General features: G+C 40.1%; 1 protein-coding gene across 1 annotated transcript in view; it reads left to right on the top strand.

The window, feature by feature from the left end:
• plod2 (procollagen-lysine, 2-oxoglutarate 5-dioxygenase 2) overlaps nt 1–4749 on the top strand; it is a 39860-nt gene extending 35111 nt beyond the window's left edge. Inside the window, exons 17-20 of the mRNA XM_042510147.1 lie at nt 157–261; nt 2340–2486; nt 2702–2827; nt 3634–4749. Of these exons, the coding sequence (XP_042366081.1) occupies nt 157–261; nt 2340–2486; nt 2702–2827; nt 3634–3789 (534 nt within the window). The 3' untranslated portion in view covers nt 3790–4749. The remainder of the gene's footprint in view (nt 1–156; nt 262–2339; nt 2487–2701; nt 2828–3633) is intronic.
• Nucleotides 4750–23186: the final 18437 nt, after the last annotated feature.

Below are 23186 nucleotides of genomic sequence, written 5' to 3'. Positions count from 1 at the left end.
CAGACAGCGAAAGACAATGACATAACGTCGGAGAGAAATCCCAGACATCTGTTTTTAACATCTCAGGGTATTACATTTCAGTCGCTACAGCTCCAGGTGAAGGTGTGACTCAAGTCTATTCTCAGAGGTCTCATTGTGCATGTGTGTGTATTGCAGCCTTGCCCAGATGTATTCTGGTTCCCAGTCTTTTCTGAGAAGGCCTGTGACGAAATAGTTGAGGAGATGGAGAACTACGGTTCATGGTCTGGAGGCAAACATGAGGTCAGTACTGTTAACTCCGGTTCACTGAACACAGAGCTGTAGTCAACACACAGCAGGCACACATATATTTTTTCTGCAGATCTGTTCACGTCTTTGTCAGGGGAAGACTGTGTGAAGAATAATATTATGGCTGCACATTCTTGCTATTGTTATTATCCTTTAACTACTTTTGAATTAATTGTTTAATCTATAGATATTAAAAAGTATGGAACATATGCCTATCATGTAAAGCTAAAGAAGTGTTTCTCCAATCGTAATTTTTTGTTAACAGTTAACACAAGACTAATGGTCCTGATATAAATGATCTACAGCGCATAATATAATCTGCATTGCACAAGTGCATGTAAGGCATGCCCAACTCCACCTTTGTGAGTTCAAAGGTGCATAATCTGGGTGTTAAGTAAAGTGCCAGGGGCAAAGGGGTTTTATTGAGCCCCTTAGCTAATCATAGGTGTGTTTTCAGTGTAACATGAATTCAGTGGTGCACATGCACCTGGCGCATTGCTATTTAAGAGGCGGATTCTGCAAATTGGAGAAGTGAGCATTTTTCTGCTGAGAGAAATGCAGTGTGAGCAATAATGTCACTGCAGCAAATATCGTGGGACATTTAAGCAGAAAAACTAAAAACTGTAGTTGTAAACCTGACAGAGAAAAGAGAATGTATTTCTATATATTATATTTTTGGGGAGTCGGACTGCAGCTCTTCTCTGCTCTCTGCAATGTTCACATTTTTGAGAATATTTTCCTTATTAATGATTAATTTCTTCACCCACCCGCAATCCATCTGCACGTCCCTGTGTGTGTAACAAGCAGAGTGTATGCATGTTGTGAACCCACCTATATAGGCGCATCTTATGGGTGCAAGTACATGTGCTTCTTATACATCGTGAGTGCTTGCAATGAAAATGACAAGCGCGTCAGTGTGAAACTTGCACTGCCCCTGCCCTCCAGGTGTTAAAGGGGGCCTTAAGAGTTAACAGCAATGCTAGCACCTTTGTAAGGTTATGCACAGCAGTGCTTTGAGCTAAAAGTTAACGTCACATGATTACATGCCCACAATGATAATGCTAATATGTTAAGCAGGTTTAATATTTACCATGTGCACCACAGTTTAGTGCATAAGAATGCTCACATGGCTAAAAAAACTGCAAATAAACTCATTATTTTAGTACTAAATAACAACAGGTTGCCAGCCCATTACTGTACACATCATTCCCAGCAATAGTTGCACACAGTTGGAGACCCCAGGGCTCATTTTCTAACCTTCTGAAGAAGCCATTTACTGTAATTTATTCAGCACGCTTCAAAAAACTTCCACAACTTTTAAACTGAGTTAGATAATTGTCATAGTAAACTTCAATGCCTTGTTGTGGTTAATTGTTTGTTGTAATTAATCCAACCCAGACATCAATAGACAGAAGTGGAAGAAAGGAAATAATCCCTTATGTTGCCTTGTAAACTTAATTGTACCGACCATGTCTAAAGTTGTCTTTGATGCCTGGGTGAGCTGTTACTTTCAAGCTACCTTACACCCTTTTTTGGGGTTAGAGGGGTCAAATGTTAGCCAGATGTAGGGAGTAGTGAGTGGAATATTCTTTAAAATGTTTAAATGTTCAAATTTCTGTCATGACACGCACAATCTCACACACAGACACATGACTGGTGTTTAGGGTACTTGTACACACATGCTTAATTTTATTACCATCGTCTCCAGGTCCATCATTCAAATATAACCACATAAATGGTTATGATGTTGTGTTTTATGTTTATGGTGTCTATTCCATGTGGCCTGTTTTATGTAGTTTGAAATTGGTAATTAATGTGTCTAAAAGTTTGCCTGGGAGACTAAAAGTGTAAAGATACTTTGACTTCCTCTGTTTGGGAAAAAAGGCTGAGCTGGATGGGTCATTAAACTTCATGCAGACAGACAACAGTACAGCCTGCGGTTTTAAACACACACACACACACACACACGTCATCATCATCACCACTTTGTGATCGCACACAGAGGATGGTGGGTCATTTGTTCCGTCGTTAATCACACTGCAGTGTGCTTTTTTTTCTCTCCTTTTTCTCAGGACAAGCGGATCGCCGGCGGCTATGAGACGGTGCCGACGGACGACATTCATATGAAGCAAATCGGCTATGACAAAGAGTGGCTACACTTCATTCGAGAGTTCATCTCGCCTGTCACGTTAAAAGTTTTCTCTGGCTACTACACAAAGGTTAGTGAGACCTTGTGGAGAAATAAAAGAAAAATAAACAGTGAACACCACCTCTATTTGCCCAAAAGCTACAACTGAGGGAAAGGTTTCCTCAGATCATGGAACCCATCTTCACATGTGCAGTGATTATTAACGGCTTACAGGTTTTCCATCAGATGTGTTTAAAGATACACAAACTGTCAGCTTACTTGATGTATTTCTGTGCCTCATCACAGGGTTACGCTGTAATGAACTTTGTGGTAAAATACACGCCTGAGAGGCAAGCGTACTTGAGACCCCATCACGACTCCTCCACCTTCACCATCAACATCGCCCTTAATAACAAAGAAAAGGACTTTCAGGTAAGAAATTATTCATTCATTCATTAGCTGAAACCACTTATCATCTGAAGGGTCGCATGGAGGCCGGAGCCTATCCCAGCAAATATTGGGTGAAAGGACACCCTGGACAGATTATCACAGAGCTGACACATAGAGACAGAAAAACATTCACGCTCACATTCACACCTACGGCCAATTTAGAGTCACCAAATAACCTGACCTGCATGTCTTTTGACTGTGGGAGGAAGCTGGAGAACCCACACTAAAACAGAGAGAACATGCAAACTCCTCTTCCTGTGAGGCCACAGTGCTAAAAACCACTACAGCACTGTATTAAAGGGAAAACTCAACCCCCCCAAAAGATCTATTAAATGTCAGTTACTCACTCCGCGTTATGTTGAATTCGGGAAGACAACCTTGTTCTCACATGCCTTTCTGGTGAACAAAGAATCCAAAAACAGACTAACGTTCTTGACTAGTTGAAGTCCACATTTAACAACAGAAAAACTATTTACATTTACATTTACAAACTCTCAAACAACTCATGCAGTGTAATCAAAGTGTCATTTATTCAGTGGTATATTCAGGACTTGGCAAACACGTGTATTTTGGCAAAAACTCACTATTTAAAACACTTCTGCACAAACAGTCGCATGCAGAGACGTGTAACGCATTTGCACTGTGACGACTGGATAAATGAGACTTGGATTGCGCTGTTGTGTGAGAGTGAACAAACGTTTTGACATAGTTTTGCTGTAGTTGCCAACACAATGACTTTTTTGGGGAAATCTTAACCCTTTATTATCCCTGTCCTTTTCTTGTTTTAGGGTGGAGGTTGCCGTTTTCATAGGTACAACTGCTCCATAGATTCACCGAGGAAAGGTTGGAGCTTCATGCACCCAGGACGACTGACTCACCTCCACGAAGGCCTGCCCACCACCAACGGCACCCGCTACATTGCAGTGTCCTTCATCGACCCTTGAACTATCGGATTTTACCGTAAATTAGTCTTTTGGCCATGCTTTGCGTTTTTTTCGTCCTGTTTGTTTTGTTCTGTCATTTGACGTTGTGTGTCCCAAATGTTTTTGCTGATGCAGTTATATTTCAAAGCAAAAGCTTTAAAAGAATAAATAACTGCATTAAAGGAATCTCTGTCAAACAGAGTGTAAAGTGGAAATGAAAGTGTCAAAATTCACACAATAGATACGGAAAAAGGAACCAGGTAACACAAGGAAGCAGGGAACACAATGTGCTGCACTCGCATTTCCATTGAAACCATTTTTTTGTCATTTACAAGCAACTTTCTACTACTAATAACTGTACTGTAGCCTGTCATGGCTTTCACAATACTGGTTTAACGACGATAAGGTAGCTGGCATTTGCACACACTGGTAGATTTGCTAGCGGTTAGCTGAACCATGCTAGCTTGCATATGCCCTTTATGTCTCTGTCTGTGTTTCAGGTAAAATGTCAGATATTTTTAATACTACAAAGACTTCTCACTGTTTAAAAAAACTATTCCTGGTGTCAAAACAGTCAATGTGGTGGAGTGTGTTTTCTACCCTGATATGGTTCATATTCCATCTGTGATTTTAATTGAAGTTTTTTACATGCCCAGTGAAAAAGAAATCTATTTTTAAATTCCATTTGTGATTGTAATTAAATTAAAGTTTGACAAAGAATTCTATTTTTGGAATTTTTCACACCAGAAAACAAGACAGCAGGATACAACATGAATTTTGTTCGAATGAAGTTCAATATTCTGTTTTACTTGAAAGGTTTTTCTCCCTTCTTTTTTTGGCAAATTGGTAACATTCGTTTGCTTTTCTGAAGATATTTTTCTGCAATATTTTTCTGAGAGATTTGTGTGAATGGATTTTGAAACTCAGCAAGTTGTTTAACTTATTGTCAGAATTTAATAAAAGTCTTTATAAAAAATGAAATCTTTCCTAGTGTGTTATTCTGATTATTATCTGCATCAGAAAAAAATGTGATTTTGCATTCAAAGCACACAATAGTCTTTTTCTACTGACTAAGCATACCGTAGATTCAGACACTCAGAATTCAATACCGAGAAATTCAGTCCTCTGTGCTCATTCTTCTGGCAAAGGCAAAGCAATGTCTGGAAAAGATCACGCTCCACCGCAGACAACCTTTCATTGTGTTATCACTGTATCAGTTCATCTCAGGCTCTGTCAAGTTGTTCTCCACGGAACACGTCACATGTACAAACAATCAGGCCTGGTCTGGACTGGAGTACTGCTCTGCTGCAGGGAGCAGCACTGGAGTGTTTGGGGTGTGGTGTGATGATGTACATCAGTGCAAATGTAGTTCAGTTTACCTTCAGGACTCAATGTAAACATGTACACGCAACTGTATGAAAGAGCGCAGACGGTGGTTGAAAGACTGATGATGGAGCAGAGGGGGAAAGTTTGGGAGGTGGGGCCTCCAGAAAACCGATCGTCCTTTAGAAGGGAGCGCCAGTGCTGGATTGAGCAACAGGGCCGAACTTTTGAGTGCTGGAGATGGATAACCAAGAAAACTGCGCGCAGTTACTGTGTAACAACTAGAAACAAAATACAATCTCAAACTTAGATCACTGCTTCACTTACGAAACATCATCTTAAGTAAGGATGTCCTAATTCAATGTTTGAGATCAGATTGGGGGGTCGATTAAGGCATTTTTTGACTGTTCCGAATCGGGAATTTTTAGCTTAAAGAGTATCGGATCCTTTGTTTTGTGTCAGTTGCCACAGTGATGTTTTTACTTTTATGCAGAGCAATGCAGAGTGCAATATTCAGCTGTCCATCTCTGCTCTCGGCTGAACTTATGAGCAGCAGCTGAGCCCTACCCACCGTGAAACACCACAAACCATAAACAAAAACGCAAGTTAAGACTGTTTATTAATGTTATTTCCCAAAGTTATGAACACTTGTTTCATTTCAGCTCAGGGTGAGAGTTACGTGTTTTGCTTTCAGCTATGACGCATGGTGTTTCTCTGCCCCACTCTGAGGTGAGAGCAGAGGAGACCAGTGCCCAGCTCACTACAGCCACGCTGACCACTGTGTAGTAAAAAAAAAAAAAAAGCTCTGCAGGCAAAACGCCAACATGACTTATTTATTATTAGAGAATAATCCACCCCAAAAGATGTGCAGACCATGAAAATAAACTCAACAAAAAACAAATCCTTCAGATAAGTAGTCACAGGCTACACAGGAGCAACAAACACTGGACTCTCCATGGGACAGAGATATTTCCCTGAAGACGGTGAGGAGGCCATTAAGATTTAAGTGGGGGCTTGTCATTTTGTATTCTGTTATGTAAAATAAATAAATAAATAGAAAGCTTAAAAAACACCCAAGGAACAGCTCAGAAACAAGTTTTTTTTTTAAATAATGTTAAAGAAGCCTTCTTGAAGTGTGCACTGCAGCTGTGTTATCTAGGAAAACAAAAGTATCGGATTATCGGCATCTCAGTATTGAATGACTTGGATCGGGTTTGGGCATAAAAATGTGATTGAGACATCCCTAATCTTAAATCTCACTTTCCTATCAAATCCCATTACTTTTTAGCACCCACGGCCTCTGGAGACTTGCCTCACCCACCCCCCAAGGCCCATGTTTTTATTTACCCTGCAAGGTTGACTCCCTGCCTAGTCACACGTTTCAGCTCCCTGTGAAGCATCGATGAAGGCTGAATGTCTGAGTAGCTGCTGTGAGGCAGCGAGGAGAGAGGGAGAGAGGGAGGAGATTTAGGTCAGCATGGGGGAAAGGCTCTCTCTTGCTGAAAGAGCCCTTTGTGGCCATCATTTCCCCCAGTCTGCCCTGTGTTCAGACCCTCTGAAAGGTGACATTGATCCCAGCCAGGCATGCAGGAAAACTTGCATACCTTCTCAACGAGCAGGTTCTCACAAGAATGGCTCCATCAAAAGGCAAATGTTTTCAGCCAGGTTTATTTCTAAAGTCAAACAGAGAGTGTTTGAAAAGCAAAGGCAGGTTGTTTTAGATCATTTCATTAAAAAAAAAAATAGATTTAGCTCCGGAGTGCACGTTTTTACAGTCAAAGTTGAACACACCAGGAGGCCCAAAACGCCCTGTTTATATAACCGTGCTTGGGGTCAAATGCTCTAGAGATGAGAAACATGATCCTGCACCAAAGTAAATCCAAGTGTGCCACTAACTGCAGGGTGCCCGGTGACATACAGTGATTTAGCCATTACTGCGGCATTCACTCTGGGCCTGACTAAACAAAGGATTTAAATTAAGTGTTTGCAATAATTCGAGGAAGCAAGTGCCTGAGGCCGGTTGATGTGTGGTCATATCTGGTGTCTGTGGTTTGGACGCAATCCTGCTATGTGGCAGTCCTGAGCAGTTCCCAGCAAGTCTGCCAGTGATGCATTATTTACCTATTTACCCGAATCAAAGCATCAATCTGCGAGTACTTGCCTGGTGACGGTGTATTTGCCATGACTTTGGAAAGCTGTTAAATTCATTTTTAAAGATATGCCATGCATGATTTTAAATATAGAGTGGCCAATTTATCCCACTCACTTTTATTTAATTCATTTTTAAAGATATGCCATGCATGATTTTAAATATAGAGAGGCAAAATGTCACACCACAGTGCGTGTGGGGTTGGCATTCACCTTCGCTTGCGAGCGTGTTTACAAACAGTATCCGACAATGCTGCAGAGTATACCTTTAACTTTCGTCTCACATTTTTAAGTAGAAGATGAAAACATGAGGTACTGTCCAAGTTAAACAATATATCACCTTACATGCAATTAGTGATTTGAGCTCCAAGTCATTTATTCAGACTGTACACATAAAGGAATGAAGGCAGGTCACAAATACACCTTTCCAGTGTCAGTTTTCTCTTTTTCAATTTGCGCTGTTTTATTTTAATTTCCTTTTTTCCCCTATTAATTTCCCAAAATAGCTGGGCACTGTCTTTTTTTACCAAAGTTAGTCCAATGCACAGTAGGCCTATATAATAATAATAATAATAATAATAATAAAAAAAACTATTTTAAGATGCCTGTGAATAGCCCTTTGGTGCAAAAGTTTGTATTTGCAGCACTAAGATGGTGTATGTGGGGCTGACTCTAAATAAACAGCACTGCCAATGTTTATCATGATGAAGAAAAATGTCACAGCATGCAGCATTTTTGCTCAGTGATGTGTTTTAAATAGTTTTTTGACACAGTGGACGTTTATGGGAAAAAATGAATAAACTGCATCATGTTTTGGCTATGCAGGAAGGTTAATTTGATCAATGTATTGCTGGCTTTGGTCTTCTTATGGGCTGTGTTGCCAGTAAAAATATTAAAATATCATCACTCACAGACACATACACAGTGTATGTATATATGTGTGTAAAAAATAAGTGAGTCATTTTTAATCTAGTTTAAGTCTAAAGTCATTCCTGAGGAGTAAACCGTCTGTGTGGATCACTGTCCAACATGTTGATCCAAAAACCATCACAAGAAGTGGGCCAACTATGAGTGTGTGATGTATACAATCTACTGCATGGCTTACGCACTGTAAATTTCTCAAGTTATGTTTGGAGGAGAGGGCGGAGGGGTGGGGGGTACCCGGGTTCAGGCACAGTGCAATTGTGAGTCAGACATCAGTGGAAAAGTACTGGGATGGAAGACGAATACAGCGAGGAAACATTCAATACAGCTGGGCACAGATACAACTGAGCGTGTTTGTGTGTGTGTTAGTGGGTGGGTGCGGGTAAATTTGTGCCCATTATTTTTACTTGTGCGAGCAGTTCAAAGGATGTCAAATTTATTAGACTTTACATTTCATACAAATGGGACTTCAGGGGATAAAGCATTGAAGTAGCTGTGTGTGTGTGAGCTAGATACATTTCATAGAGGAATGTTTGAAAACTTGAAACAAGACCCCCTTTGTGTAATTTGCTACTTGGCAGTAAGAGACCTCTCCAAAGCGTCCCCGTTTTTAACATTCCTTGAAAAATGGGGATGTAGTAGTATGAGGACTGCTGTTGTTTTGATTCTTGTTCAATAAAAGGTACTTACATCAGAGTAGTAGCAATTAAAGGTGCAATAATATATGTTTAGGGCATCTACCATTACATGCTTTTTAAGATGCCCCATATGCATAGGAAGCACTTTTCATCATCGTGTAATAGTGCAAAACAATTTGTGTAACTTTTTCTGTCAAAAAAGCAGAACTTCAAAAGAGTTTATGGATAAATTACAAGAATCAACATTTAACCACATTCTGAATAAATCTGCTTTTTGATTAAATTTGCAACATCATGTGGTGAGTTTAAATGCTTTACCATATGAAGAAAAGGATCCTTTTATCCTTTAATTTTAACAATTTAAAACCACAGTCTTTGGCAACAGAAGCAGCCCCAACACATTATAAAAGTTTTGTTTTTTTTCTTATTTCTTAGGAAACTTCATGCAAAGTCCCAGTTCACTTCTGTGCCGTGAATCTCTCATGCACGATGACACTAATATCTATGATTATATGGGATACAAAAATGGATTTAGATGTGTCAGGTAAAACCTGATGCAGTGAATGTGATCCATATATAATTTAACCAAAATAGCACTTATTATCACAGGCCTGCCATCACGCCTATCTCCCAGGTAAGTAATCAAGTACATCCACAGTCCACAATACCAATTACAGCTGATTGTATGCTTCGAGGCTATCAGCACACTCCCTTTTTACCAGCCAGACTGTTTACCATCTCAGAGTAAACGTGGTGCAAGTACTATTTAGCCAAATTATACAGCAACGCTCTGTAAAAACAATCAGCAGCCCCACACTCCCAGACAGATATTGATTTATGGAAAAGACAAAAGCAGAGTGGGACACGGGCGGAGGATGGGGAGTTGTCAAAAGCCACAAGAGCTCAGTTTATAGTAAGCAAAGAAAAATATAAGTGGCAAAAGTGCCTTTTATGAGCTATTTCGGGGTCTTCTAAATGATCCTTTGGTGTGTTTAGTCTTCTCCTTCAATAAGTACTTTCCAAGTTGAACTGCAGATGAAAGAATGGAGCGTAGAGTATTCTAGTGTCAGGGTGTGTGTGTGTGTGTGTGTGTGTGTGTGTGTGTGTGTGTGTGTGTGTGTACGTGGTAGCTACGTGCCTGAGGTCAATATGGGTGTAGAGGGGAGAAAGGGGAGGCTGGTGTTCAGACCCTCAGAGCCCCCGTGTGGGCAGTTTCCCACTTTCAAGTGAGGAGTCTGAATGTTATATGATGGTTGGAAAAGATTCAGCTTACAAGACCCATCACAATCAATCAATACGACAAGTGTGAGCAATGATGTAATGAAGAGCAAATACTTGTGTATAGGTCCTTAGGAAGCAATAAACCAGAAGCAAAACTGAAATTCTGACGTGACAGGTCATCATAAGCTGTTGTATCAAATAAAATATGCTGTTTGTACGGATTTACGAATATTTCTGCAACAACGACACAGATTGTTCTTGTCTCAGCTGCGAACACGGAGAAATTAACAGTTGCACATCCTTTTCAATTTAAGATTTTAAGTTCTCTTCATGGTAACCACAGACACTCTGATTTTTTTAGTTGTTGTTGTTTTATGCTCTATTTCTGTCAAATTAAATCAAACATAATCTGTGAAGACAACTGTTCAAATCACACCAATATGTTCAGTATATTAATCGTAGATTTATTGATTGATCAGCTTCCCTGCCGGTCTGTGAGCAGCAGATTCCCCTCACTTCACATCAAATTAACGAATCAATAAATACAGACTATTCATTTCCTCCTGTGGTGCTGGCAAGAAAAGCATTTTGGTTCAGTAATCGCTGCTGTTAGTCAGTGTGGTTAGGGCAATTTTGGCTGGCTGCTGTCCCTAAGGAGCTGTTGCTGACAGACGACCGTTTCTGTGGACAGCAGGGTTGCAGCAATATATATGAAATATTTCAAGGTACACCATGATATGAAATTTGACGATTATCATCATGTGTACATTTGCTAATCAACAATATATAAAAAAAAGTTACAGCAGAGTTACAGTTTTTCAGTCGAGGCGACCCTCATCAAAAGTGTCAAGCGCCCTACCATCAATCAGGCTTAAATATCTTATAAATAAACAATCATGACCACATTTTATTTTAAGCTGAAATATTCACTATTATTAAAACAGCAACGGCAACAAAACATTGCATTTAGTGTTGCTTTAGTAAAAATGTATCAGTCTTTTTTAAATTTTATTTTATTCTATTTTATACACAACTGTTATAGGCAGGTGGCTGGCCACATGACTTCATTCCTTGCAAATTTCCTACCATATGTTGATATTAATAGAGCAGACTTGGGAGGGGCTCATTCACTGGACCTTTTCTGTCAGCAACTTCAGAGAAAGTGAGAGACTGTTAAAATGTAATAATAACATTTGGGTCGGTGCCCTTTGGACGCACAGAGAAAATCTCTGGGGTCAGATGATGCTACTTGTTGAACTGTTTGTTGATGTTTGTAACATCCTCCGTTATGTTTATATGCACTCAGTTTCCTTGCTACTTTCATCAGAGTTAGCTTGTCATTTTTGGCACAGCGTTTGAGATGGCCACCCACGCTCACCATGTCCACGATACATCATGAGAAGCTGGTGATTGGGGACAAATAATTCAAGTGGTACTATATTAATATCACTGTTTGGTAGATTTGTGATTGATAATCCTCCTAAAATCCTTCCTCCTTTTGTAGAAACTGAAGAAATACTTATATATATATAAATAATAATATATATTTATTTATATATATTATAATGTTGGATATCAGTATGGCGTTGTTAAGATGAAAGGCTCTGGAAATGAAGGACTTTGAGTTGACGACAGAGTTGTTTTGCTGGACAGGTACCTGAAGGAAGTAACTGTCAGTACAGTCCACAAACAGTGTATATCAATAATACCAGCGAGTTTAAGAGCCTAAGGGGAAAAATCTAACAAAAAATTACCTCCTTAAAAACATCAAAGACGCCCTCAGCTTACATGGAGATTTCAACAACACACTGACATCCTGTAGCAACCGTTCATCTGAACCTGCGACTACGGAGATGAAAGACCGTGAGTAAAATATCTCACTAATCTGGATGTGCTACAAGGCATAAGCAAGGTTCATCCAAGTACACAAAGTGAATCAACCACAGTCATTTTTCCCGGTGTCTGGGTCTATATTTATACCACTTCTGAGCTCAATTGTGGACGAGTAGTTGCAGCAGTGCAGGCTGTGCTCCGCTCCCTGAGAAAGAGAAAAAGGAACAGGGTTCGTGACATGACAGCATTCCCACCGTCACTCTTGACCTCATGCCATAGAAAGCTATCCATTGGTATGATATAATTGCATGTTCCACTTTGTGTGGCTCTGGTTGGATTTGTAGTTAGCACTTCTTGTTCAAGTCCTATCAGATACTGAAGCCGAAAAGTCCCTCAGTAGGGGCGTGTTTGTTTTGAGCCCTCCATGTGAACCTGTTGCCCTCTAAAGAGCCAGAAGCAATACAGCAGCAGACTGGCAATCTCAGTGACCACAGCACATGGAGACAAAACCAGTGGTGATCCACCCTAATCATTTTAATTGGCTCACTGGCTCCAACATGAAAGACCAACCACAAGTGAGGGATGTTGTTTTCCCTTGGATACCTCTGTTGCATGTACAAAGGAAATCTAGCACACTGAACGCTGTGGTCTGTAGCTCAGTGTTGTGGCATTCTGCCTCCGTCTGGGCACCCAGCCATAACCCTCTTTTGGTTACGACTTTCACAAGTTTACATAGAGGGATAATTTATGATCTTGGTCGAGTGTGACTTGCCATGCAATACTTTAATATCAGATTTTATGAAAGGGATTTGCCTAAAAAGGCAACTAACTCACGTATAAACACTACATGTGTGAGTTTCCATAAAACAATTCAATCAGTTTTTGTTTTTACTGATTTTTACCCTCAAATCTCAAAAGAGATGCAGAAAGACATCCAGTTTTTCCATAAATAGAGCAGGGCAGCAACCACAGAGTGGTTTTAGGTTTTTAACACCAATGTTGATGAAAGGCTTGAAACCTGGGCAGTTAACCGTTGTAGTTAGAGCGTGACCGTACTTCCAAGTTAAATAAATTAAGAGTCTAAAGCCACGCTGGCAGCTCTGTGAGGCTCTAGTGACCTAAATACAAATGTCAGTGTGCTACTGAGACATCTCTCTCAAAACCAAATGTCAACCTTATTGTGGCGCATGAGAAAAAGTCACCAAAGTCATTAGGTTATATCTACTGGGAACCATGAATGTCTTTACAAAACTGTGTGCCAATCCACCCAGTAGGTGTTGAAATATTTCACCAAATAAGAGAAAACTTTGAGCTACTTCAGATGCTAGATGACAAGTTGGGGAATCACCAAGCGCTACTTCCACCCCCAAAAGGTTCATTTAAATATCAAGTACTCACCCTGTGTTATGTTTAATTCACAAAGAAAACTTTTTTCTTTATTTTTTTGTTTCTCTTGCATGCCTCAACAGTGAATGGAGAATCAGTAAAACTGACATTTTGACGGACAAAGGATTTAAAGATTTTAAAGATTTTACACAATAAAATGTCACCTCAAAACTGCAGGCAAGTGGAAGTTTTTTCTAAAAAAAAAAAAAAAAAGCTTCTCTCCTTATCAGAAAATGACTTCATGGTCTCTGTCAGTTATTTCATATTGTTTGTGGTGGCAGGAGATAAAGTGCATTGCTGCTATATCGGTCAGGTGCTCTGTGTAATATTAGGGTTGGTTTGACAATTACAGAGTGAAACATGGACTTAGCAGTGGGTCCTCTCTGGAAGATGGTTGAGTAAATTTAGTCTTTGAAGGTCGGGGCTTGGTTGAGAAACAAGTGTGGAGCACAATGCCAAAGTCAAGTGGTGGTCATTATGGAGCGCACATGGGAGCCCCACCCCCACACTCACCCTCCCTTCCTCCACCAATGCACACACACAAACGCAGAGGTTAGAAACCAAGGGGAGTTGTGAAAGCTAAAAATCACATCAGCTTTCTCAAGCAACACAACCTCCCAAGAATGTAAAGACGGAGTCTGGTTCACAAGGTCAAAAATTCTCTTCTTTCTCTCTTGGATCTCTTTCTGTTTCTTGCTTCTTCCCTCCCCTCCACTATCTCCACTTAAACTAGTGCTGTAAAAGCATGTGGGACCACTGATTTATAAATGTTAAAAATAGTCATGATGTTTTCTGCTATGTGGCTTGGGAGTCGACAGTGAGTTCATTCATGTGGCAAGGTTCCACAATATCTATGATTTATAGCAGGAAATGTGCACACTGCAAGCATATACATATGTTTCCACTTTTGTACATACAGCCTCACTTATGCAAAGTCTGATGCACAGGGCCCCTAACCTCCTATCACGCACACTGTCGCTCTCTAAAAGCTATCATTCTGTCACTGAGGCTTGATGCCCGAATGTACCCTGGAATGTGGCAGCATTATTCAAAGACACTATCACTCCTCTCAGTTCAGAGCGTCTCACAGCAAAAAGGCACAAGGCCTGCAAAGCACATAAATAATAATGCAGGTAAATCAGCTTGCCCATTTAAAGTCTGCACCTTTGAAGTGTAGCAACATTGAAAACAGTGATGTGACAAAATGCAGTAACATTAAAACCTTGCTGGCAAGAGAGGTGGACTGTCAGGGGGCAGGCTTTCCCACACATTTTTTCTGTTGTATTTTCCTTAATTTTATGCATTCTATACACACTGCTTTTAGCTTTATTTTCATTAATATTATCTCAATGGGTTTTATTTTTCAATCTTACGTTATGCATTCTGTGCATTCTATCCTTATTTTTATCCTACTTTTACTAGTATTATCAAGTGGTTTTAACCATGTGAAGATGCATTCTTTATTCTACTCTGATCTTTTTTTATTTTTACATGCAGGTTTTATCATGTCTTTATGTCTTCTATGTCTTCATGTGAAGCACTTGGTGCATGTCATTTTCTTTGTAATTTCATTTCATGTATGAAAGGTGCTATACAAATACAGTTTATTACCTACCTACTTATCTATTCATCCATCCATCCATATATCCATCTCCATTTCAAAGAAAATTAATTGATTTGTCAATTTGAAGGGATTGCTGCCTCTCGTTAGGACAAGCTGATGACATCATTCCATTTGAACGCCAGCTGACGGCAACCTGCTCTCCTCCAGCAATTGAAGCCATCATCTAGTTGTTTTTGTACTACAGTAAAAGTTTCTGTAAAGTTTTTTAGGGAAGCTTTTGTGCTGAGCTCATCTCTAAGGTTTATATTATGATAAACTGTCACTTGGAACTTTAGTTCTACTGTGCAGCTGGCCTTTCGCTGGATTGTGGGAGTCTAGGTTTCCTCGCGACCAAGGACATAACAAGTCTCTTGAGATGGCCTCATAATTCACTACTTGTCTTTATGCTGGCGTGCTTAAAAAGACTCATAAAACAGCTGGAATATGGCATGTTGCAGATGGGAAACTCGTCTCTTCTGGTTAGGCATCTCTTTCTTGACAAAGCTGAAGGTGATTGACCCAGACTTGAACCAGCAGGTAATCTGGAACATCCGTCATCAAAAAACAAACCCCAAAAATCCTTTATCATAAATTTATTGGACCTCGTGCATATATGTTGCAGAAGCACAGCACGGAAAGCTTTTCCTACGTGCACTTCAAATGTTGTGGGAGTGTGTGCAGTTTGGTATTTTTGTAGGGAGCTTTGTAGTTATTCCCCAAAGACTCTAGCTGTCATTATCAAAGATCAATTTGTGTGAATAAATGAGCAAGATAACAGGACAATGTTCCGTGTATGCATATAATTTATATTCTCAAGGGTAAAATACTACCATGGCATCTTAATTATGAAAATTTCAAACACAAAGTTACAAAGAAGAACTCATAAATATGACGCAGTTTGTTTTAATCTACTAAAGGATTTAGTATGTTTAGAATGTCGAACTCAAACGAGATGACTTTCCTACGGCAAAAAAAAAACCAAAAAAACATTTAAAAGGTGAATATACTGCAACTCTTTTGAGCAAATCATTACATCACATACCTAAGTGGGTGTATACAGGCGTGATAATCTGCACGAATATGCGGTTAACATGCAATATTACACTACACCCACTCACCTGCACAGACTCTTTCAAGGCACTCATTTGATTTAGTCGGTAGGCTGAAATAACTGGGGTCAATAAGTGGTTGCAGTGTGTTTGCCTACGTGCATATTCACACACAATTTCCTATAATTTTCACTTGCACAGGAAGCCAGTTAAATGTATACATATGGCCACCCAGCTATGTATAGTTGTGTACTCAGTGCTGGGTGTTTTGATTGCCCTCCCTCCCACCCACCATGTGCTGATTCTGCGAGTGAAGTCCAACAATCTACACTTAAAGGCATTTCCTTATTGCTGTATGTATGGTGAGTAGGATTAGTGATTTCATGTTCTACTGTGTAGAATAAAAATGGAAATAACTGAAACAAAATCAATACATTTGATTAAACTGTGACCTGGGTACTCATTCATTTGCATGTTTTTATATGCATAGCATTCTCCATACCTTCACCACTCTGGAGATTTTGCGAGAAAATTATGTGTATATTAGCAATAATGATCTCAAATGGCCCTGAAGTGAGCCATGAAGGAATGAAAAACATTAAGCTTGCTGGACTGCTTCCTGTGCCAAACCCAAATTCATCAGTCCTGCATAATGCTCAGAAGTTGTGCCACACGGCACTATTGCAGATAGGATCGCCTGGAGTAAAAGATTTACAGCGTGCTAACCAGGCATTTAAATGTGCTCTATAAGGGAGCTATGAGAAAGAATTCAGTCTGTAGTCTGCACGCTAAAAGCACAATCAAAACTTGGCTTGTTCTTATGCAGAAAAACGCATGGAAAACGGTGTTGACAGAGAAATGTAATGGCCGAGGTGTTTTTGCTCAGAGTTCTTGTGGTATTGCCAAGACACTTGTAACAGCCAGAGGTCCAAATGTAGGGCAACATTAAAGCGCAGCCTGAAACTAATGAGTCATGGTAGTGCGGGCAAGGGTGACATCATTTCCTCTTAGCCTCAGTGAGTCTGGAATGTGACCCCCTCCTCCTCACCCGCCCTCCAGCCCCCTCCTGCCGCTATGTCTGGATGTGACAAAGCTGTGAAATTCATCCACAGCGGAGACAGTCAGGACTCGCCGACACCCAGACCTCTGAGTGGAAGTCAAGCATGACAAAAGCAGGAACCTCGGAACTCATGGGGATCCGCAGATAAGGAGGCGCTATGATAATGTAATTTCACTTGAGGCACTTTAAGCTGCATAAAGGAAATAATAAGAGCCCTAAAATGATGGCATGATTTTGGTATTTTCCCCGACTGCTATTTACAGAGATGTGCTGTAATCCAGCCTTGTCAAATTGCAGGGTAGTGCCACAAAAAATAGGCATTAAGTGAGTTTTTCTTCCATTATGTCCCGGGCATGGATGGAGCATAAAGCTAAATGCCAAATTGAATGGTGCTCTTACTGCGATCTGATGAAATACTGAGGAAGATGCACAACTGAATGTGAATACCAAGAGTGAAATACACTGAAGGGATCAGGAAGATACGTACAGAGAAGCCAAAACATTCCTGCAAACAACATCTTTTTCCAAGAGTAACATGCCCTGCACTGATATTGTGACTCATTGCTGATAAGGACAGATAATTTCTCTCGAAGTTAAAAAATTATGCGCGAGGGAGAGCTCGATGAACGTCATACATTATGGCTGGAAACAGTCTATAGTCTCTCCCTGCTGCGTGGGACAGACATCTGGTCAGTGAAATATGGGAGTGGAATGCAGCCAATCATGCAATGCTGTAAGACGAGACCTTCCCAAGAGGTTTTGGTGTTTCTAAAATCCAGGGTAGACAGAGATAATGATGGTAGTTGAAATTCTATATAAGTGTATTTTCATGTTATATTTATCAACTTAAACCGCCTGAAGGAAGAGCAGCAGCCGTTTCCTTGTACACACGGGAGGTCTGTTCGTAATCTATAAAATTACAATTGGTGCTGATGCTGTTTTGACTTATGAGAGACAGCACATACAAGTCCTAGTTGCATAATCAGGGTGTTCTCACTGCCAACTCTTCAAATGCCAACGCCTTGTCAGTGGCCCTCACTGTCTAAAACCAAAGCACAGAGGCACCCTCTAATGTGTGTATAAAATGCACTGGGCTGCATCATAATCGCTCAATGCAACGGACATAGTATACAAAGCGAGAAAGTCCATATAGGAAGGGAGGAGGGTGAGGTAGATGTTTCAAACAAACACAGGACTGTCACCCAGGAGACCACTGGTTTTGTCCCAAACGCACTCATTTCAACCAAAACCATAATAGTTTTTTATAAACCTAATCAAGAACTTGTTGCTAGAACCTAAAAGCAAAGTAAACCTCGGTTGGAAGTTTATTTTGAAAGCAGATTGTGAACATAGTTTATTTTCACAATTTATTTATATCTAAATAATAAAATCTTTTCAGTTGAAGATGCATGAAGCAAAATCAAGTCAGGGTCCTTGACCTAATGTCGGTCCAAAAAAGGTTGTTTACCACTGGACTAAGTGGTTTCTATCAACATAGAAAGAGCCATATTTGTAGACTTCTTAAAACAACACATCCCAAAGTGTCCTTAATTTGTTTTTGTCACACACAATGTAAACACAGCTGTGGAAGCTGCGGGAGGGAAACTGCCCAAAAAAAAAAAAAAAGCACAGAGGCACGTGTACTCTAAACACCGTAAAATTGGACACCTGGAACAGGTGCCAAATGCAAGTTGTTTTAGGCTGAAATGGGTCTAACTGTATCAAATAAAACTCTACATAAAGAGTGTTTGAAATGTGTGTATAACCTTCATCATTAAAATAGTAACATATCTTGAGTCAAATAAACAGAATACTTAAAAAGGCAATTTAAGCCACAACATGGCCAAAGATACTAAATATTCTGTGATGGAAAAGGACACTAAGATTGAAATAATATGAGAAAAGAAGTCACTTCTCAAGTACATCCTTGTGAACCTCTGAAGTTAAATAACTACAATGGCAGAAAAAGACTGAGACAATGATTAAAATGTCAACTTATCATTTAGTTCAAAGTTTGGATGCACTTGAATTTGACTACAATGCTTATGTGAGCCAACCTCCACAAGGTGTCACTGACCCTCAGCAGATGTGCGGCGAGTGTTAAATCCCACCATTCTCATGCAAGATAATCAACACATTACAGGCAGAGTTTTAAAAAATATGCTTCTGAAAACCATTTGGATCAAAAGTCTAATTAACATTTGCTCATTTGCATTTGTCAAATGCTCATTCATCACAAGTTGACTGAAGTTGTTGTCAACATCATTAACAACAAAGCAGAATTTCAAATGAAAAAGAAATATTTGATCACTGAGATGAGAAGCTCTCTGCTTGCATCTGTTCCACTCTTCTTCCCCCTTGTGGCTGAGGAGGGGACACAAAATCAGTCCTAATGAAGGAGACACTATTAGATTTTCAAGCACTTATTTTAAATGTGTTAATCCATGCTGTTAGATACTTTGGCCAACAAAATATTCTCATGAAATATGATTTCTGTGTGAAGAACATCAATTATTTTGCATATAACCTGCTGTTTTATTGACTCAAACATCATTTCTAATGAAAATAAAAAAATAGTAATGTTTTATTATTTAATGTATTGCTTCTAAGAGAGCACTTACTTAAAGGGGAAAAATTAGGATGTTTGTTTTCAGACCACAAGGCAGCGCCAGTGAGCTGCAGATGGAATTCCAAAACTCCAACCTGCATCCAAATTCCAGTTTAACTCCTCAACTTACTGCTCGCAGTGGCTGTGAGCTCCTAATTGACGATGTGGGTTTTGAGTTCCTGCGCCATTCATTGGGAGCAAACTGGGTCATAATTTACAAACATCATTTAATAATAATGCCAATTCATTAGTGCAAGACCCAAGCAATCTCTTTCATCAGCTGAATAGAAGAATGCCACTGGGGCTTGAAAGCGGGTCGGGGTGGGTGGAGGCGGGAAGCGGGGGGTAAACAGCAGTGCACATTTGCTGGCTTAATGTGGCTGCCTGGCAGATTTCTGAGCCTTCAGTGAATTTGTGATCAGAAATGAGCTTCATCTGCAAAGTATAAGTAAATGTTTTCAAGAGGCACAGCGACAATTTGGAAATCACTGATGCCTTTGACAAAAGCATAAAAGATGATGTGCTTTTATTCTCTGCACTCTTTTCATAAACAAATTGAATGGCCCATATCTTTTGTAATAAACTTAAATCTGCAACATATTTCTCCTTGGAGAGTCAAACATATTGGTGTCAGTATTTTCAGAGGCAGAGAGGGGAAATAGTTGGAAAGTGTTGTCAAAGGGAATTGTTATTCAGTGCGTCCTGTTTTAAAAGAAGATCAGAGGAGACTACACAAGTAGAAGAAGAGATGAATGGTCATGGAGGAGGCTTGGTTTATCTTCTCTGCGTTTGCGTCCAGGGAGATATGATGGATGTCTGTAGTAACCGTGGCTCTTGGTGTTGGCCGCGGCACAATAGAATGTGAGGGATTTTTCTCAAGGTGGGTCCCGTATCACCCGAGGATAAGGACACTTATCTACCAAAATTGCAGTCCTGAGAGACAACATCAGGTGGCAAAGGAATGGAATTGCTTCTCATCCTGCTCTTTGTGCCTGATAAATGACGGCACCAAAGGTACTTTGCTCTCACAATATTGAATCAGCTTACAAATCCCAGGGACTGACTCATATCATAGACAAAGTGAGTGGTAAAAGCAAACATGAGCAACAATCGCGTTCAGAGAGATACAATGATAATTATTTTGGGGGTTGAGGGGATTAGTTCATCACGTGTTTAGTCAATCCCCAATTTTGATAATCAATTAAGTGGCATTTATCAATTGGTGATTTTAGCCTCTGAAATGAGGATTTCTTGCAAGTCTCTCTTTGATGTCATTGTCACAAATCTCCAAAGTTCCTTTTTTTTTTGGGACTGTTGGCTAAGCAAAATAAGAAAGTTAATACATCTATGGCTGAAACTAACAATTAGTTTTATTACAGATTAATCTGCCAAATCGTTTCTCTATTTATCCATTGCTTTTTTGGTCTAAAATGTCTGAAAATAGATTTTAAAAATGGCAGTTCACAGAGCCACAGATTGCTTCTTTAAAATGCGCTGTGTACTTGTGAGGACATTTGTGCCCAGATTTTGCTGCAGAGTGAGTGCTCTTGACTTTCAAGCTACTCTTTAGTACAGGGAGCTGCAGACATGGAGGCAGCAGCACAGAGGAGGACAAAAGAGAGACTTTCTGCTTAGAAGTGGTCAATTTACAGCTCACAGCAACTTAATACGACACAGTCTCCGTTTTTTATTTGATATAGTGTCAACAAAAAATGTTGTTGCACATTTCTGATCTGTCGTTAGCCCAGTTAGCTTGTTAACAACATTATGTGAATGCTGGTGTCATCCTGCTCAGCCCTGTCATACTGTATATGGAAAAAAATGAATAGTTGAATATTGGTAGTGAACAGCCACATCTGATTTGACTGGCATAACTCTGGTCAGGTACAGCCCAAATTTTCAGCAAAACTTTTTGAGGAGGTTCACTGTTTACAAGGTTCAAAGCGGATCTACGATTCAGAGTCTGATTCAGGCTGACTGCACATGATTCTCAACACGGAGGTGGATGAGTCTGTATAGCAGCTAACAGTGCAAACGACACTCACAATGGCAGTAATACTGACAGAGCAAACGGTTTCGCCGAGAGTCGGCGTGTGGGCGCTATGTTTCTGCTACACTGTTGCCCCACTGAATGAAAATGGTGCAGAGCAGTGGCAATTATAAAGCGATACACACATAAGGGCTAACATGCACTAGCAGCAGGACTGTCTGTCTAACATGATATAGACTAAAACTTTTTTTTATGTAATATAGTAATAATCAGTTATCCAAAGTATTAATTGCATCCCTTATTGCTGTTGTTGCTATCATAACTATTCTTTTCTACCCTCAAGAGCTTCCCAAATTGTATTTAGAAAATTATTACAAAAAATAACAGTTAAAACCAGTGTTGTGAATACTTGAGTGCATTGATAAGTCAGTCAATGGCTGTCTAACTGACAGTCGGTGAGGGTCAGTTGGGTTAAGGCCTTGTCTATTAAGTTATCTGGTAGCACGCAGCTCTATAGCAACTGAGGACATTAGGCTAGTATCCCAGTGTTGAAGCACATTGAATTCTTAAAGCATTTCATCCCTGTGAGTCCCTCTCAAGAACCGTACAACAGGACAATGCTCAAGGAGAATTAATTCAGCTGAGAATAAAACCTATTCAGGTCCAAAGACACCTTTCAGTGTCTCGGATGAAGTCTCACATGCAGGAGAGATAGATGAATATTAACCGAGAATAGTCGGCGTCGGTCTCTGTCCATTGCGTCTATACAGTACCAATCTGATTTCCCACCATGCTGTCAAGAGGATGAGGTCACTGTCACAGTCAAGAGAAGCCCAACTGTTCTTATGACCTTTTAGCTCTTATTTGAATTTTGTGGAGTGGGAAGTGCACACACTGGGGTTGCTAAGACACTTAAAGACAGCATCTGTGCTTTCGTCTTGCTAAGAATTCTGCAATTTCAGCATCTAGCTGGTTCTCTGGAGTATAACAGTCAGTGTACTTGGGTGACAAAGGCGTCAATAGTGGCAGAGGGACAGCAGGTGGTCTCTGGGTGATGAATTTAAGAAAAAAGTGGGAGGCGGATCATAAATTGAGACATCATCTCTTCTCTACCCCTGCAGGCAGTTGCCTGTAGTGCCATATCTACCATATTCCCATTACATGCTCCCTCTGTGCTTTTCCGCTGGTGAATCACAGCAAAGTGGTAAATAAGAGGGGCACAGGGAGAACGAAAAAAAATAAGCAAGAGAGGGAGAGGACCTGAAATACAGGCATCCCATATCCGTAGCCCTCCCTCCATAAACGCTGTTGTCAGTGCTGGCTGCAGGAGCAATTAATCTCAGCCAGAGGAGGCAAACAAGAAAGATGCACAAGTACAAAAGCTATCAAGATGACAAGACTTCGCTGTGCAATTTACCAGGTTTCTTGTGCTGCCAAGGATATAAATGCCATGATAAACTTGTTATTGTGTGTTGGGAGCATATTGCCAATGTGAGGCCCGCATTGATATTGTTGTAATTGAGATTTTCAATTACATCCGTTTTGCAGCTAATGAAGAGAATATAGCGTACATTCTAAAAGCACACGCACAATGGTATGCATTTGTAAGATTAGTGGGTGTTATTAAAAAAAGAG

Source organism: Plectropomus leopardus, chromosome 21 (assembly GCF_008729295.1).
Source record: "Plectropomus leopardus isolate mb chromosome 21, YSFRI_Pleo_2.0, whole genome shotgun sequence".
Classification (NCBI taxonomy): domain Eukaryota; kingdom Metazoa; phylum Chordata; class Actinopteri; order Perciformes; family Serranidae; genus Plectropomus; species Plectropomus leopardus.
Note: the sequence above shows the minus strand (reverse complement) of the source record. Positions and strands in the feature narration are given on the sequence as shown.